Source organism: Tasmannia lanceolata, unplaced genomic scaffold (assembly GCF_043159265.1).
Source record: "Tasmannia lanceolata isolate RefF3 unplaced genomic scaffold, GAP_Taslan_0.1 ptg000023l, whole genome shotgun sequence".
Lineage (NCBI taxonomy): Eukaryota > Viridiplantae > Streptophyta > Magnoliopsida > Canellales > Winteraceae > Tasmannia > Tasmannia lanceolata.
This window is the reverse complement of record NW_027518700.1, coordinates 35181465-35200679: the sequence shown is the minus strand read 5'-3', so window position 1 is coordinate 35200679 and position 19215 is coordinate 35181465. Positions and strand designations below refer to the sequence as shown.

Sequence of the window (19215 nt, the reverse complement as noted above, 5' to 3'; positions counted from 1 at the left end):
CCAGTATGCCTTAAGAACACTCATCTGAAAAAGAAGAGTGCGACCTACTTCAATCAAATAACGAAGTTTCTTCTTAGCAACACCATTCTGCTGAGAGGTGTACGCACATGAAGACTGATGTAAAATCCCATGTTGGGAGAGATAGGATTGAAAGCCATTAGTATCAGAAAAATATTCTCTAGCATTGTCAGTACGAAGACATTTAATATTGCAATTATATTGATTCTTAATTTTAGAATGAAATGTGCGAAAAGCAAAGAACACGTCGGATCGACTCTTCAGTAAATATAACCAGGTCATGCGTGAGAAGTCATCAATAAACACAATAAAATACCGAAAGCTAGTACTAGACGCGACCCTAGAGGGTCCCCATACATCAGAATGGACTAATTCAAATGGACTAGACACTCGACTAATAATCCGGGACGGAAACGACACACGACGGTGCTTCCCCAGTTCACAGGACTCGCACTGAAAACTAGAAAAAGGTCTGGGAACCAGAGAAGTCTGCTGCAGCCGTTGAAGTGAAGGATGCCCCAGGCGACAATGCCACTGAAATGTATCCACAGAGCTATGTAAGACAGTAGGCGGCCGGCAGTCAAGACGATAGAGTCCATCTACCTCACGACCCGTTCCAATCGTCTTCCTAGTCGAGAGATCCTGAAACAAACAGTAAGATGGGAAAAATGAGACAGAATAGTGAAGAGATTTAGTAATTTGGCTAACTGAAAGTAAACTAAATGATGATTTTGGTACACATAAAACAAAAGATAAGGTAAGAGCAGGATGAGGGGAGATATGACCAACACCAGTGATAGGTGTAGTGGACCCATCAGCAAGGGTGATAGACTGAGAGGGAGACGAGAAAGAGCGAAAAGAATGAAGCTGAGAAGAGTTACCAGTCAGGTGATTGGATGCGCCAGAGTCAATGATCCATGACCCTGAGCTAGATAGAAGGGTAGTGGGTGAACTACCTGGCTGGGCGAAACCTGCAGAGGGAGGACGAGAACTGAGCCGTAGACGCTGGAACTCCTCATAATCGGCACAAGATAATGTATAGGTGGAATCAGCTGGTGCAGGAACAGAAGCAGAGGGAGCGCAATCTGAAGCCGAAGCAGTAGTAGCACCCATGTGAGCCGAGCGTGCCTGACGAAGCTCGGGATGCAGGGTATAGCAATGGTCAATATGATGTCCCTCGCGCTGACAGTAAGTGCAAAAAGAACGGCCACGGCCACCACCAGAACGACGACCACCACGGCCGGCACGGCCACGGCCACGACCAGAGGAGGCTCCACCACGAGGCGGGCGAGTACTGCCATCATAGGTCGCGAGAGCAGAACCATCAATAGGAACATATATCACTGGATCACCAGGAGAGCACTGCTGGACGCAGGAGTAAACCTCAGTAAGGGAAGGAATCTGAAGAGCACTGCTGGAAGCAGAGGGAGCGCAATCTGAAGCCGAAGCAGTAGTAGCACCCATGTGAGCCGAGCGTGCCTGACGAAGCTCGGGATGCAGGGTATAGCAATGGTCAATATGATGTCCCTCGCGCTGACAGTAAGTGCAAAAAGAACGGCCACGGCCACCACCAGAACGACGACCACCACGGCCGGCACGGCCACGGCCACGACCAGAGGAGGCTCCACCACGAGGCGGGCGAGTACTGCCATCATAGGTCGCGAGAGCAGAACCATCAATAGGAACATATATCACTGGATCACCAGGAGAGCACTGCTGGACGCAGGAGTAAACCTCAGTAAGGGAAGGAATAGCGCCAGAACCGATAATCTGCTGACGAAGATGCATGTACTTTGGACCCAAACTCTCAAGGTACTGCACAACACGGATCTGATCCCTCTGACGGGCAGCCTCTGTGAGATCCGTGGTAAGCGGCATGCAAACATCAAGCTGCTGACAGAGGCTAACGGATTGGCTGTAATGGGTGGCAAGAGGAAGATCACTACGGCGGAAACGCACCCACTCAGAATAGGTAGAGCAGATCCGACTAATGTTTGCCATGCCAGAGTAAAGAAGAGTAACCTGATCCCAGATCCATTTCTCAGTAGGCAGAAGCATCAAGGGCCCAGAGACGTGAGGGGCCATACTCTGCCACAGAAGGGTACAAACAAGAGCATCCTCATGTTCCCATCGATCAAAGGTGGGATCCGTCGTAGGAGGAGGATCACGACGAATGACGTGGGCTTTCCCACGGGCAATAAGATACTTCTCGACGACTGCTTTCCAAGTAACGTAGTTTGCCCCATCCAACTTAACAGTAGTGATATGTGGGAATGATCCATCCACAGAGAGAAATGGAGGCTGATAGAGAACCTTAGGGATCAGAAAACCCTAAGGCTCTGATACCATGTTAGCCGAAAGTTTAGACAGAGAAAAGTAAATGAGTTAGGGTTATCTCCCCCTGACTCATATCTTTATACTAAAACATATAGGAATGTACAAAGTCCTAAATGCCCTTAGGCAAGTTACATATTCCAACAGTTTTGTCTTCCAAGTCTTTTCGAACAATTTAATCATTGAAGTGTATAGAGCGGCTTGGACCAATTCCCATTTATTATATTTATTTTTCCAAGCCTCATCTTTTAATTTCATCTTTGAATAGTATAGGGAAGCATGGACTCACACTCTCTTGCACAATGACCGGGAGAACACTCCCATTATAAACTTATCTTTTTCCTTTAAGAAAAATTTTTGGATTATTATTTAGGCAATCAGTCTTGGATCAGGATTTATGAAGTCATCAGCCACGTCTTGTGAGCACCTCTTTTGCAAGGGAATCTGTTACATCATTAGCCTCCATTGACATGGAAAATAGAAAATATTTCCTGTTAGACACATCACAATGTCTTCAATGATATAAGCTAATTGTCATGGACCTTTAATCCATAAACTCTGTAAGCCCAAGGGTTCCCATGGGTTAATCATTTACCTTACCTTCTTGTTTTGATGCTAGCAAACTAAATTGATTAGCTTTTATGGACTAATGTGTTGCTTTGAGGTGTTGTGTTGTATACATGAATTTCATGTCATAATCGCTATATTACAACTCTTCACAACACATGGCTTGTGGATCAAGAGACAAAGAACAAAGAGCTTGCATCTACATTAGAGTCATCACCATTTGGATATGATCAAGTCAAGGAGCTCAACATGAAGATCCCACAAGTTCACACCAGCAAGGGTCAAGAAGGAGCTTGGAATTGAACATGCCATGGTGACACCTCATGTACCTCGACATGCATTGAAGATTGGAGGACAAGTCACCAGAGCCAAGACGAAGTTCAAGATGTTCATTTAAGCTGAAGAAGTCCAAGGAAGTGCAAAGAGCAAAGACATTCCAAGTAGACTCAAGGTTCTTACTTTTAGAATGTATTTGGAGTCCTCTTGATTTTATGTTTAAATGCACCTTCAAAAGGTTTTCAAAACGGTTTTCATACCTAAGGTTTTATATCTCTGAAAACCATACACAAACCCAAAAATGTGTTTGAAAGCCTAGGACTTAAGCCCAAGACCAAAGCCCAAAGCCCTTGAAATTTAAAGTTAAAAATGGAATTTTACTCGGGATGCTACCTGGAAGTCCAGGACATCTCGAAATTTAGCGAGCCGGTCGACCGGCATCCAGGTTGGGCTTGGAGGTCGACCGCCATAGGTCCGGTCGACCGCGTTAGTGTTTTTGAGCAGAAAATTTATTTCAAACAGGAGCCCTTGCCGGGCGACAGCCCTAGGGCCGATCGACCGCGCCGGTATGAATTTTGAAATTCAAATAAAGAGCCCGATAAGGGCGGGCGACCGCTGTGCCTCGGTCGACCGCCGCGACATGGAAATAGATCCGTTGGGGCTTGCGCAGGTTGACTTTCTCAACCCTGTATTTTACAGTTTTAACCTCAAACGGTCATATTTTCTTGTGGACTTTATATACACTATCCAAACCTTTCTAAACAACATTTTTTGTAAGATTAAATCCTATCTTCTTGAACCTAAACTTTTATATAAAAGGTTAAAACCTCTTTGAACTTGTATTTGTACATTCTACCAAGAGGTACTCCATAGGCTTTACATTTTATCTTCCTTGGAGTGTTTGTGAGCTTTCAAAGTTGTAATCAGTCTATCTAAGAGGCAAAGAGAGTTCTTATTTTATTTTTTCATTTGTTTGTGAGGGTCTCCGATTCGGCCCGTTAAGAAAGGTGAATCATTGTAAGAGGGAGGTGCCCTCGCAAGGCTTTGTGTGAAAAGAGTGTGATCCCTTTGAAGGAGAAGTTGGTGTATGGCTTTGAGATTCGCCCGTCGAAGAATCTTATTGGTTTAGTAGAGATCCGAAGGAGGAAAACTTGGAAGAGTGGAGTAGGTCAAGTTGTGACCGAACCACTATGGAACTTGTGCCTTGTGGATGCTTTCTTATCTCCTTCTCTTTGCACTTTGGTGGTTGGTAATCTCTACCCTTTACTTGTGTTTATGTTTCATTGAACAAGGGTTAGAGTATATAAGCATAAAGTCATATCTAATCCCTAACCTACATTATAATTATTGATTGATAAAAAGTTAGACTTGTTAAGGCTTAATGGTAAATTGATTTTAATAATCCACTTAATTAGGCCCCAAATTTTTAATTAGCCAATTCACCGCCCCTCTTAGATTGTCACCTTGTATTTCATTTGGTATCAGAGCTTAGGCTCTTAAAGAGATTTTTAAATTTGAAATCTACAAGAGATAAAGATTCGTGACAATCCAAATGGATTTTGAGTGAGGCCAATCCGCGGTAATTCCTCTATTTTTTGATGGATCAAATTATAGAGCTTGGAAAGTAAAGATGTTTGCCTATCTCAAATCTATAGACATTGACATCTTAGATGTCATTGAAAGGGGATTTTCTATTACAAGGAAATGCACTAAAAATGATGTAAAATTATTTTCATTAAACTCAAAAGCTATTATTGTTATATGTTGTGGACTATGTCCCAATGCTTTTGAGAAAATATCATCATGTACAAATGCAAAAGATATTGGGACTAATCTTGAAAATTTTTATGAGAAAAATAGTAGTCTCTCTTCAAATGATAAAAATATTGTTCTTGAACAAAAAGTGACTACAAAAATCTTTTGCAAAAGAAAATTCTTTCAAACATTCAATTTCAGATTTGGAAAAACAAATTGAGAATTTGAAATCGGAGGTTAATGAATGTTTAGAAAGAAATGAAAAATTAAGTCATTTGAGCAAAATCTTGATAAACAAAAATGATGACTTACTTAAAAAGTGCATTATTCTTGGAAAAGAAAAAGAAAGCCTTGAAAACACAAACAAGAATTTAAATGAAAAATACACACTTTGTGAAAATGAAGAAAAATTAAAAGCTAATTTGTCTCAATAAACAAATTGCTTTGAAAGTCAATTAATTGAGATAAAATTAGCGAATAAATAACTCTCTTTAAAGAACCAAAGAATACAAGAAGAAAAAGATAAACATGCATGTTCTCATGTGTACTCTTGTGGTTCTAGTTGCTCCTCATCTACCCACTCATATACATGTTCATATTGTGGTAGGTTAGGGCATCACAAATCTAGGTGCAAGCTTAGATTTGTGAAATCAAACAAGTTTGTGTGGATAAGAAAAGATACACTTCCACACACAAACTTGGTTGGAACCAAAGTAATTTGGGTTACAAAATCACCCATTCAAACTCTTTATTGAACACTTTGGTTGAATGAGTTGTGCTTTAATTGCTATATCATATGAATTCTATCTAGATACTATTTCAATGTTACATTCATTGTATCTAGATCACATGTGCTTTAATGATATATCATTTTATAATTAAGCATAGATACATATCATTAGTCATGTTTTTAATAGAATGTATCCTTGCTTATTGAGTTTTATGATCATATCATATATCTCTTATAGTCTATAAAGAAAATAAGAAATTACCTCTTTAGACTATATGTTGTGCTATATTGAATTTTTTAGATGTCATCACATAGCCTAGGGATCGAGTTTACATGTCCATTATAATCTCATAAAAGAGAGAAAAATACGAGAAAAATCGATTTGTCCACAAAATCCCTTGGAAAATATCAAGAAATTGAAAATAGGGGTGTGGCGGTCGACCGAGCCTTGGCGGGCGACCGCGGAAGGCAATCTGGAGAAAAATAAGTCGAAACAGGTTAGACGCGGCGGACGACCGGGTCCGTGTGAACCCGGTCGACCGCGGATGGTCGCAAAATGAAAAATAAAAAGGGACAGCCGGGTTGCGGCGGGCGACCACGATACCCCAGTCGACCGCGACGGTCGAAAACTGCGTTTTAAAGGGCGGCCGCGAGTTATTTCTTCTTCTCCTAGGGTTTTCTTCCCTCCTTGCTTCCAAGCCATTTTCGCTGGAAGATAATCAAGATTAAGGCATTCAAGTGAGTTTTGATCCATCCTTCCTCCTCTATTTCTCATTTTCTCATCTTCTTCCTTGTTTTCATCCATATAAACTTTCCATTCCATTTCTTCTCTTTTTCTCTTGCCATTTTCTCCCACAAATCATTCATTTTCTACTTGTTCCCATCATTTTCATCCATTCTCATCATCTTTTTCAAAACCTACTTGATTCTTACTTTGATTCTTCACTTTTCTCTCAAAACCCTAGAAACTAAAATGTCAAGGAAAACCTTGGCTCAAAAAGGGAAACGAGGAAGAATGGAACCGGAAGAAGAGAAGTTCCCCACCGAACACTTTTTCAACAAAAAGGCCATGAATCTCTTCACAGTTTTTCAACAGAGAGGTGTCATCGCAGGGCGAAAGTGATTTTTCAAGACTTCAATAAGTTCGATCTTCTATTGCTTTTCGAATTCCAAGGTTGGTCATTTTTCCTCATTTACTCCTCCTTGGTCTATCGTGAAATAGTTAGGTGTTTTTATGCCAATCTCGAAATCACCCGTGAAGGAGTAGTAATGAACACCCACCTTCGAGGAGAACAATTTGGATTAAGTTTGAAGGACTTTTGTACTTGGCTTGATATACCTAATGGCGGGAGAAGGATTTTATTTTGGAAAAAGGATGAAATAGAAAATTATTTTTCAAGGACGGCTGTTTATAAAACCTTAGGAACTGTACCCCCTTCTGGAGAAAAACTGAACATCAATGCCAGCTCGATGAATTACACTGCAAGACTGATTCACAAAATTGTGGCCTACAACATCACCCCTAGAGCAGGAAACTTTGATATCGTAAAGCTCTTCGAAGCTCTCATAATCCATTGCATTATGGAAAATATCCAGCTAAACCTAGGATTCATTATGATGAGTTATATGGATGAGGCAGTCAAGAGAGGACAAGGTGGTCTTCCTTATGGGGTCCAGATTATTAAGCTCCTAAGGCGCAATAAGTTCAATTTTGGAAAAGTCTTCTCAACAAACCCTGATCCACCACTCAACCACGCCACCATTACTCTTATGAGAATTCCTATACCAGGAGTAGGTGGTCCTAGTAGGGTCACACCTGATGAGGTTGATAAGGCGATAGCTAAAGCTGAACGCATATCTCAGATGCAGGAGCAGATTAGAGCACATGAGCAGGCACAGGCTCAGCAGCGTCAGCCCCCTACCACTGGTTCATATGAGATTCTTGCCAGAGATATTGCATCACTAAAATCTGGGATGGACACCCTCACGACTGGCTTTGATAACCTCTCTACTGCCTTTACGACTGCAGAGAGTCAGAGAGCCTCTGATCATGATAGACTTATGGAGCTTATGGCAGGCAGCATAGGGAGATGATGCAAGCTTATCAGCGGAGTCAGGCCACCAGATGTTACACCTCCAGGACTCCACCTCGTGAGGAGCACCAGCCTCCACCTCAGGACTGATCGATAGACAACACCTTCCCTGCAGCAGACACAGTCGATCACATCTTGCTGCTGACTATCATGTTTTTTGTTTAGCCTTCTTCTTGCCCAGTTTGGGCTTTTGGACTATGTTTATATTTTTCTCTCTTCATGGATGTCGTTTATGCTCGATGTGGGCTTTTATGTCTGGATGTATATGCCCATTATGGGCTTTATGACTGTGTGGATGTTGCCCTAGATGTGCTTTTGGATATTGTTGGTTAGATGCCCAGTGTGGGCTTTATGGTTAGGTGATGGATATTCTGTGCCCAATAAAGGGCATTATGTTTTATTTTGGTCCATGTCTCAGAGATTATATGATTGTATCTATTGTGGTATCTAGTATATGTCTTTCACACTTATTCATGTATCTCTGATGATGTTTTGACATGATGAGAAGAGGGTGTGTCTCTTCCATCTATTGGTTCATGTATATGGAGTTTTATGTTTCCTATATATATATATACACATGATCTTTTGGTTGCCATGGATGCATATTCCCTTGTTGTTTACTATTTTGGTATCCTTGTGTTTATTAGACTGAATTCGCCTCAAGGTCATCATATTTTGTCTAATATTCACCCATCCATGTTCAAATAGTGAATACCTCTTGAATGGAGCAAATGTGGAATGGTTAAAGTGATTCAAATCACTGGGCCTATGTGCTTAGAACTTTTTACATTTAGACTTGATGCACATAGTCAGGAGGAGCTTTCACTTGCAAATGTATAACTATCTAGAGCCAAACAACTTAAACTCAAAAGTTATTTTATAGTTCTGAGAATGTTCATGCTCAAGAAGAGACTTGTATGCCCTATGACAAGAAAACCCCTACATAATGTAACTTGTGAACTTGAAAGGTTAAGTTATAGATCTGAGCATATCCTTACTCTGGTAGATGCTTATCTGCTTCAAAAAGTTGCAAATGAAGCCCAAGTATTCAAATCATTCTGCCATGTCATGCCCTACAATATAGGTTTCATCTAGGGCCAATGACAAATTCATAGGGGGAGAGCCAAATGATTATATCTTCATGCTTCTATATATCATTGTGATGTTCTCACAAGGTCTATTGCCCATATTTAGGGCTGCAACATGGTCGGGTTGGGTTGGATTTTTCAAAACCCTAGCCCAACCCTGGATCCCATTATCTCGGCCCTGACCCGCCCTGACCCTGAGTCAGGGCCGAAAATCCTCAACCCATTGCCCGCCCTACAGGGCTCAGTGCTGGCACTGGCCCGCCCTGATTGGGTAGGGTCGGGCTGGGTCGGCCTAATTGACCCTAGTGCAAATACCTGTTAAGAGTGCCAAAAATAAAGCAACCACTTATCATATAGAACAAAATGATCAGAGAAAGGGAACAAAATAAGACAATATGAATTCAACAACATGACGGGCAACAGAGACAATTAATAATAATAATTTAAAGAAACATCAATCCAAGATAATAGAAAACATTAGCAAAGGAAACATGCACAGATGGTTCAATTCTATAATAGAAAACTTAGGGTCGGGCCGGGTCACGGTACCCGAGGCATTAACCCAGAACCTGACCCGACCTGAGTCAGGGTCTAAAAAAATGAACCCTGACCTGCCCTCAGGGTTGGAAAATCCAGCCCTGATCGTGTTCGGGGTCAGGGCTGACAGGGCCAAACTTGCACCCCACCCATATTCTTATGCTTAACTTGCAAATCATTTTGATAAAAAAAAGGGGGCTTATCTTGCATTTCACTTTTGTTTTTTTTCTTTGATAAGCATTCTCAGAGCTTGAATAGTATATCATATACAAGGCACATAGCTTAGACAATCTATTATTCATCTTGACACCCCACTTGCACTTTCACTTGTTTATTCCTACCTTTTGCTGTTGCCAAGAGGGGGAGAATTTTGGGAATTGATTAGGTAGTCCAATTGTATATGCACCATATGCTTTGTAGTCATTAATTATATTTGTGCATATAGTGAGGGGGATCTATCCTCTATTGTGTATATTATATCATGTATACTCATCTATTTGGTTAACATCTCCTTCCTCCTTAATCAATTTGTTTGCCATCATAAAAAAGGGGGAGAATGTAAGCCCAAGGGTTCCCATGGGTTAATCATTCACCTGACCTTCTTGTTTTGATGCTAGCAAACTAAATTGATTAGTTTTTATGGACTAATGTGTTGCTTTGAGGTGTTGTGTTGTATACAGGAATTTCATGTCATAATCGCCATTATACAACTCTTCATAACACATGGCTTGTGGATCAAGAGACAAAGGAACAAAGAGCTTGCACCTACATTGGAGTCATCACCATTTGGAGATGATCAAGTCAAGGACCTCAACATGAAGATCCCACAAGTTCACCAGCAAGTGTCAAGAAGGAGCTTGGAATTGAACATGCCATGGTGACACCTCATGTACCTCGACATGCATTGAAGATTGGAGGACAAGTCACAAGAGTCAAGACAAAGTTCAAGATGTTCATTCAAGCTGAAGAAGTCCAAGGAAGTGCAAAGAGCAAAGACATTCCAAGAAGACTCAAGGTTCTTACTTTTAGAATGTATTTGGTTTCCTCTTGATTTTATGTTTAAAACTTTAAATGCACCTTCAAAAGGTTTTCAAAATGGTTTTCATACCTAAGGTTTTATATCTTTGAAAACCATACACAGACCCAAAAATGTGTTTGAAAGCCTAGGACTTAAGCCCAAGACCAAAGCCCAAAGCCCCTGAAATTTAAAGTTAAATATGGAATTTTACTCAGGGCTGGTCGACCGGGCTATGCCGGGCGACTGCGGGATGCTACCTGGAAGTCCAGGGCATCTCGAAATTTATCGGGCCGGTCGACCGGGGTAAGCCGGGTGACTGCGGATATGTTTTCTGAAAATCCAAAAAACATCCAGGTTGGGCTTGGAGGCCGACCGCGATAGTGTTTTTGAGCCGAAAATTGGTTTCAAACAGGTAGCCCTCGTCGGGCGACCGCCCTAGGGCCGGTCGACCGCGCCGGTATGAATTTTGAAATTCAAATAAAGAGCCCGATAAGGGTGGGCAACTGCTGTGCCTCGGTCAACTGCCGCGACATGGAAATAGATCCGTTGGGGCTTGCGCAAGTTGACTTTCTCAACCCTGTATTTTACAGTTTTACCCCCAAATGGTCATATTTCCTTGTGGACTATATTTACACTATCCTAACCTTTCTAAACAACATTTTTTGTAAGATTAAATCCTATCTTCTTGAACCTAAACTTTTATATGAAAGGTTAAAACCTCTCTAAACTTGTATTTGTACATTCTACCAAGAGGTACTCTATAGGCTTTATATTTTATCTTCCTTGGAGTGTTTGTGAGCTTTCAAAGTTGTAATCAGCCTATCTAAGAGGCAAAGAGAGTTCTTATTTTATTTCTTCATTTGTTTGTGAGGGTCTCCGATTTGGCCCGTTAAGAAAGGTGAATCATTGTAAGAGGGAGGTGCCCTCGCAAGGCTTTGTGTGAAAAGGGTGTGATCCCTTTGAAGGAGAAGTTGGTGTACGGCTTTGAGATTCGCCTGTTGAAGAATCTTATTGGTTTAGTGGAGATCCGAAGGAGGAAAACTTGGAAGAGTGGAGTAGGTCAAGTTGTGACCGAACCACTATAAAACTTGTGCCTTGTGGATGCTTTCTTATCTCCTTCTCTTTGCACTTTGGTGGTTGGTAATCTCTACCCTTTACTTGTGTTTATGTTTCATTGAACAAGGGTTAGAGTATATAAGCATAAAGTCATATCTAATCCCTAGCCTACATTATAATTATTGATTGATAAAGGGTTAGACTTGTTAAGACTTAATGGGTAAATTGATTTTAATAATCCACTTAATTAAGCCCCAAATTTTTAATTAGCCAATTCACCCCCCCTCTTGGATTGTCACCTTGTATTTCAAACTCTCTCCCAACTTCTCATGGAAGATCTGCATCCCCAAAAGGAGAATTGTTGCCTCAGCTTTGTTCAAATCCTTAATACCAATTGGTCTAAAGAAAGCCAAAGTACTTTCACCTTTATCATCCCTAAAATTCTTTCCAACCCCTGCCAACTCTGAATTCTGCAACAAAAAATTGTTGAAATTAAGCTTAATATTGTTTGATAAGCAGGCCATATCTCGCGCTTCTTGTCCTCAGTAATTTTCCCTCAACTCTCTTTGAATTTTCTGAAAAGGTCTTGTGATAATCTCCCGAAGTATTTTCTTATGAGTGCCCACCTTATAAGTAATTATTTGGTGTCAAGGACAACCCTCCCAAAGAACATTTATCCAAAAAAAAATCCTATAATGTCTCCATCTAGTTATCCATACCCCCCAAACGGAGAGAAAGACCAAAGTACTTTGCCACTCTCTCCAAGATGTCAACATTGCCATCCATCCAAAAAAGTGCCAAGAAAAGTATAAGGAAACCCAATCCACTCAAAACCACTTGAAGATCGCAATCCCAAATTCTTCTAACCAGTTTAGACGGAATGAACATATGTTTCCCTAACTCATGAAATACTAATCATTTCTTAAACCTTTCCAAATCTTTGCCATCTCATCTTCTTGCCACAAGAGAGCAAAATAATGGCTTCACCAAGAAAACTCCTCAAAGGCCGCTCCACAAACTCTCAGATTTTCTTCAACCTGTGATACAAAAAACTCTTCGGGTTCACTAAAAATATTGAGAAGGCACACAGATTCATCATCTTTAAACTCTTGAGAATAGTGCCCCATGCTGAGAGAGAGAGAGAGAGATTGTGGTGGTGGTATTTATAAGATTATCGATAAGATGCTTTCGATGTGGATAGAAAGGTTATGTGGGCCTTGTTATTTCTCCTTTCAAGGGTCTTACACAGTACAATGCCATATTTAGATGGGTTCTCATAGCTAATGAATGGCCAAATTCAAAGAAGAGTTAGGCACCATATGTACGATTGATATAGAAAAAGTTGTTTTATGATTTATCAACTACCTCCAATTTTCGAATGTCACCTTATATTTTTGTTGGGAGGTAATGTGGATATTTTTACTAAGATAATGAATTTATTGAAAAAGGAAAAAAATTTACAAAGCTACATCCAGGGGCAAAGGACGCAAAGGATAAGTGCTGTCCAAAGTAGTCCGCCTTCCCCTAATTCTATCAAGCTTTACTTTGGCAATGTATTCTTGAGCAACCTGGGCTCTGCAGGCATTATTGGAGTTATCAGAAACCATGTGGGGGAGGTGTTGCTCTTATCCTATGATCTGATTGGGATGTACAACTCTAACAAGATGGAGGTTTGTGTTATCCTCATGGGCCATAGAATTTTTGGTCTCATCACGAGGGATGTTCGATGTTGGTAGATGGTGATTCTGCTAGTGTGATTTCATGGATCAAAGGAGACACATTGGGTCCATGGAGCTTTACCAACATCATCAATGAGATTAGAGACATTACTACCATTCATTCGCGGTCCCTTTTATGTGCTATTCACAGTTTTTACGTGTTTAAATAAAGTTTTACATTACGGACTAAAAAAATTCTGAGGGTAGAGGTAATGTGAATTGCGTGTCGATCACTTATGTAGGCCTTCCTCTTGGGTTGGGCACACTGTCTAAGGCATTATGGCGACAAATATTGGAAAGAACTGAGAGGAACATGGTGAGGTGGAAGAAGGGCTATGTGTCTCTTGGGTGAAAGATTACAATCATTAAGGCCTCCTGTCTAATCTCCCTACATATTTCATGTCTCTTTAAATTTGATATATGTGGCGAATGAGTTGGAGACACCTTTAAAGAGATCTTTTACAGGGAGGTAGCTAGGAGAAGTACAGATTTAGCATCTTGTTAAGTAGGAGTGTAAGTCAGTGAGATGTTGTGGGCTTGGATTGGGGAATTTGGTTCTAAGGAACAAAATTATCTTTGCGACATTGTTATGACGGTTTAGGGAAAGGAGGAACCTTCATGAAGAAAATAATGTGATTCATATGGGGAGAGGTCGGATGAGTGGGATTGTAGAAAGATAGGTAGATGACGACTCTTGCTTCCCCCTGGGGGGCGGTGGTGGTATGTTTGGGTGGATCTTGGGTTAGGTGGAATCCATCCTTGCCATGCCTATCCAAATCTCTATTGGTTTGTTCGCCCATAAAAGTGTTAGTATTGTAAATCTACTATCTGTGTAGTATGAAAGTCCACACCTGAATAGTGATTTCTTTTCAGTCGGTCATGACTTGATGCTAGGATTGAGCCGAATGGTGGTTGCTTGCATCAGGATCTTAAGGTTGATGAATCTCAAGATATCTCGAGCATGATTAGCCGAACATGCATAAACTCTTACATGTGATTTTGTAGATTTCGATGTCAATGTAGATAAATAAAGTATGTTCTAGGCCATGTACATGGTAACCCATGTTAATCAGCTAAAAGGTTATAGTTATGACGCAAAACGATAAGCTCAGATCCACTCACCACATCACCAAATATTCATGCAAACTTTAATGACATAAATGTGAGCAGAAGCAAATAATTGATATTATCGAATAAGTTACATCCAATCACAAACATAGGTAATAGGGCTGTTCAAAGGTGAGTTGGTAGAACACTGAGCTTCACCTTTTTCCTTAGTCTCCTACTTTCCCTCATAGATCATGCATCTTCATCAAGCATTTTTATTGAATCAGTAATATTGTTGAATACCTTCAAGTTCTTTTCAAACCCTGACTAGCCCTTGTGTTCGATGCCTTCAATGTTTGCCATTAAAGGAATTCTCAGCATTAACCCAAAATACACACAAATGCATGAAGAAAAGTGTGATATTTGATAGCAGCATGAAGGTATAGAATGGCTTCATTTAGGGAACCCCCTGCCCTCATGTGTGCAAGTAATTTTGCACTATCTCTTGCCTGTGTGAGGTTCCCAAAGGACCAATTTGTGAATTCTCTTGGATACACCTTATGTAGTGTTAACTACTGTTTTAAAACTTCTTGCATCAATCATTGACTCTCAAGTTCGCGTATTGCCCTATCAAATCAATAAAAATCCTTTGACACTCCCGAGTTATGACCACACAAAACATTGACTTGCTTGAGCCGACTCCCTTTTACTTGGCCGAGTTCTCATCTGTGTCCGATTTTTGAAGCACTAGTGTAGACTAGATCCCATCACCATGCCATCTCAAATGGGGTCTCACCTCATGATTTTGACCCGTATATGTTTTGGTAACCATGCACGGCTTTTCAAATTATAGCATGATATTCTATATTTGCATTGTTAATGAAATTATATGTATATTATTGTTCATGAGAAACTTGTACATGAAACATGTTAATTTGTTTAAGGAAAATGGCTGAGCTGATTATCATCTAAGCCAATTTTCATCTACTTAGATTTGGACTCTACTCACCTATGTTACGCATTGTTAGACAGAAGAAAATATATCTACAAACTTTCATGTATAGTTTTATTATTTTGAGAACTGCTTCATATATACTACTAGAGTGCAATGAATTTTCTTTTTGTATTATAGATTCTGAAAAATGTTCTCTTTGTATGTTGACATTTTGTTACCAATGTCCAACTACTTCAATTGAAAATAGATTCAATTTTGAATTTGTCTAGGAAAGTCTCTGGTAGAGGAGGAGGAATTATATACACCATTTTATTTCTAAATCCACATTGCCATCTTAGTTCTAGTTAGGGTAGTTAAATAATATTCTTTTTTACTTCATTTTTTCCTTCAATTTCTCTTTCCAACTTTCATGTCTTCTTCTTTGTTTCCCTTGGAAGAAAAACAGAATTACAGCAAACATTTGAGACAAACAGTATAAGAGGACATCTAAGATTTTATACAAACTTTGTTTAGAGAAATAACAACACAAGATGTAGATGAAGAGAATAAATGAAAAGCAGCCGAAATTTGAAATGATTTAAGATGAAATCTAAACCCAGACTAAGCGATCTTTTACTACCTGTACCTACAGAGAAAAAACAAGGCTTGGTCAAGACGAAACAATGCAAACCATAAATTATCAGAATGAAAAAAACCGCAGAAAGGCTGCATGGAGAGGCATGACAATTGACAACCAAAGGTTTCAATCATCCAAATTGAAAAAAGTGATTTCTAAACCTATCCTAAGTCCATTAACATACTAAGATTGCAGCAATCTCAATCCAGACATCATTTGAAGGAGAATTCACTGGAAACAGGCTTACTTGAAAGAACATCAACTGGTATAGAAAAACTAAATCAAAGTAAATGTTTAATATAGAAAAACTAAATCAAAGTAAACGTTTAAAGGGGAAAGATCTGTGAAAATCTCAATCCAGATCATTTGCTGGAGAATTCGTTGGAAAAGGCTTGCTGGTTAGAAGAAGATGAATTGATTGGATCAAAACTAAACCAAAGCATACGCCTAGAGAGAGAAAAATCCAGGGGAGAAACATGGAAAATGAAGAAGAATCTCAAACATAAAAGATCAAAGCAATTCCGTAACAAACTTCGGTTTATATTCTAGGGAAAACAAGTGAATATAAAATGAAAAAATGAAGCGAAAATTTGATAGAAAATCTTATAATACTAGATTACTACCTACAAGTTTCATAAACATTAGGGGAGTTAATAATTAAAGTGTAAACTAAGTTGGGTTTGGAGTTAGGAGAAAATGAGTCTTTATATCATTTTCCCAGAAACGAACTAGTAATTCTGAGTTAACTTTGAATCTGAGCTCATCCTTTTATTCTCACATCTGAGTTCAGACTCAGTTCTGGAGCCCAATCTGACTCAACCTGTCGGAGCTCCGAATTGATTAGCAATGTTTTGGATATTAAGCTTTTTGATTGCTTATCTAGATGTCTGCTTTCCTGATTCTGATAGTTGTGACTACAATCACATTTGGGTGTGATCTTTGGGTACTGGCCTGACAGGTCCGCAGAGGCGTAGAGAGAGCAGAAATTTATAGCATTGCTCTCTCTCCAACTGTCCAATGGCTGGCGGTGTCTAGTGACAAGGGTACAGTCCATTTGTTCAGTCTCAGAGTTCGAGTGGTGGGAGAAGATTCATCGAATCATCCTACTGATCAAGGACCAGAAATGGTTCAACAGAATTCGTCGACTTCTCTTGACCCCCTCATATCTCCAAACCCGGGTGCCAACTTGAGCTCGTCTTTGTCTTTTATGAAAGGTGCGGGCAAAATTTGTCTTCCTTAAGGCCCTGATTGAATTGCAATAATTTTCTGGAAATGTTTGGAAAGGAAAAATATTTCTAAATATTCCTACTTTGTTTACATACAGAAGAAGATAACTTGAACTAACCCTATTCAATTTTTACTTACCTTCAATTTATGATTATCTCTCTCTAAATTAATAAGGGAGATGATTTTTTCGCCTCCCTGTAGGATTATGCCCCCCCCATTTCACGTGAATTGTGGGCTGACTTTAACGCTTTTTGACGTCAAATAACGTGAAAAGGGGGCGCATAATCCCCGGGGGGGGTGGGGGTGGGATATCGATTTTGAGTCTAAAACTGATTATTGGGCTCAAAATTAAACATAGTTTGAGTCAAATAATCAGTTTTGAACTCAAAATCCAAACAAACAGGGCCTAAATTGTGTAAATAAAATTTTTGCAAGAAATTTTTTCCATCCGAACTATTTTTCTTGCAATTTAAACAGGGCCTTAGGCACTGTTTGGATTGCAGGAATTTTCTGGGAAAATTTGGAAAAGAATGTTTTTCCAAAATTTCTTGTTTTTCAATTGTCGGATTACAAATGAAACAAGTAACATGAACCACAACAGTTCAATTTTTATTTAGAGGGAACTTCAATTTATAATGATATGCATCTAAATAAGCCATAACTACATCAATTTCCTCACAATCATGGAGACAATATTTTCCTCATGAGAATTTTTTTTTCCTGCAGTCCAAACAGGGCCTTATATAACTCCGTATGAGAAATGATGGATTTGTAGTATACACATTGTTGTTGCTTGGCTTAAACTCATCAAATACCTGAAGTTCTTGGTCAGTTGACTTGACTCAGTCGAGACTGCAGTCAGGCCAAGGGGTTAATTTGGTTTGCATAGAACCAGAGAACTTCAACTTTTCAGAAAAAAATGGCCCAAACAATTGGAAAGCTCAATCAACTGCGCATAAATCTTAAAACACAAACTACCACGTAGTTTTTTTTTTTTTTAATTCAAAATACTTGATCAAGTACCCAACTGAGTCCGTGAGACATGGCTCATATTTGGGTCTTCAATGAGTCTGAAGACTCTAACCTAAAATTTGAATTTCAGCATAGTTTGGTTCTACAACATAGTTTGCTTTGCTTTGCTGAATCTGAGGAATTCTGTGTGTCTTGATGCTTCACCAATTCCAAATTGTTTTTTACCAATACGTTTGTCTTTAAAAGGAGTATTTGGTTTCATGAATTCATGTATATTGTCTTACTTCCCACTTCTGAACTTTGGCAGGTGTATTACCGAAATATTTTAGTTCGGAGTGGTCCTTTGCTCAGTTCCACTTAACGGAAAACACTCGGTTTCTTGCTGCATTTGGATCTCAGAACACTGTCGTAATAGTTGGCATGGATGGGAGGTAGTCTGTTTTTATATTAGAACTTTTTGGCTGTCTTTATCAATTTCTGTCGATTTCAAAGCCCCCCTAAACGAAAAAACATAGGACTTTAACGTGGACCTTCCCTTTTCTCTTTTTCTTTTTATTGATTCCCCTTTTTCTCTTTGATATGCTGTATTTGCACCCATCAAATCAAACATTAGGATTATCTAATGGGTGTCCTAAGTAGGACTTATTATCTGGATTCTCTAGAAATAAGGTTCTAAAAATAAAAAGAAATTGACCAGAAACACATTTTTTTGGGGGAAATCTGCTTGTTTTTTAGCAGATTTTATTCATAAAATACATGTAATATAGACTATCTTCTTTCTCAGCAGGCTTTTGATCCTTCTTTTTTCTCAAATTTATCGTCCTGTTTCCAGTTTCTACAGATGCAGTTTTGATCCTTTGAACGGAGGCGAGATGATTCAGCAGGAGTACGTCCGCTTGTTGAAAGCCGACAATCGACTGAGATCTGCTAGCGCCTGAAAATTCACATGTCAACCGCTACTGCTTCTCTCCATATGTAAATACATGCCCGTTTATCTCTTTCTATATCTATCTACCTATATATGCATTATCATTTCATCATCTAAAATTAGAATTATGTGTATTCGTCATATAAGCGCATGGGATATGCGTAGAGCTCCTAATGATAAAAATTACTTCCTTCGAATAACACTTGCTACTATGTTTCTTGCTTCTTATGGAGACTTCCCTGTAAACCTTGGATCATGGAATTCAATTATACATACAGAA

The 19215-nt window shown here is 39.5% G+C and overlaps 1 protein-coding gene across 2 annotated transcripts in view; it reads left to right on the top strand.

Moving 5' to 3' along the window:
* LOC143856126 (autophagy-related protein 18c-like) overlaps positions 1-19215 on the top strand; it is a 30521-nt gene extending 11306 nt beyond the window's left edge. For both annotated transcript variants that reach the window (XM_077366208.1, XM_077366207.1), the window contains exons 3-5: positions 16767-17022; positions 18315-18438; positions 18840-19215. In XM_077366208.1, coding sequence (XP_077222323.1) covers positions 16767-17022; positions 18315-18438; positions 18840-18945 — 486 coding nt within the window. In that variant the 3' untranslated portion in view covers positions 18946-19215. The remainder of the gene's footprint in view (positions 1-16766; positions 17023-18314; positions 18439-18839) is intronic.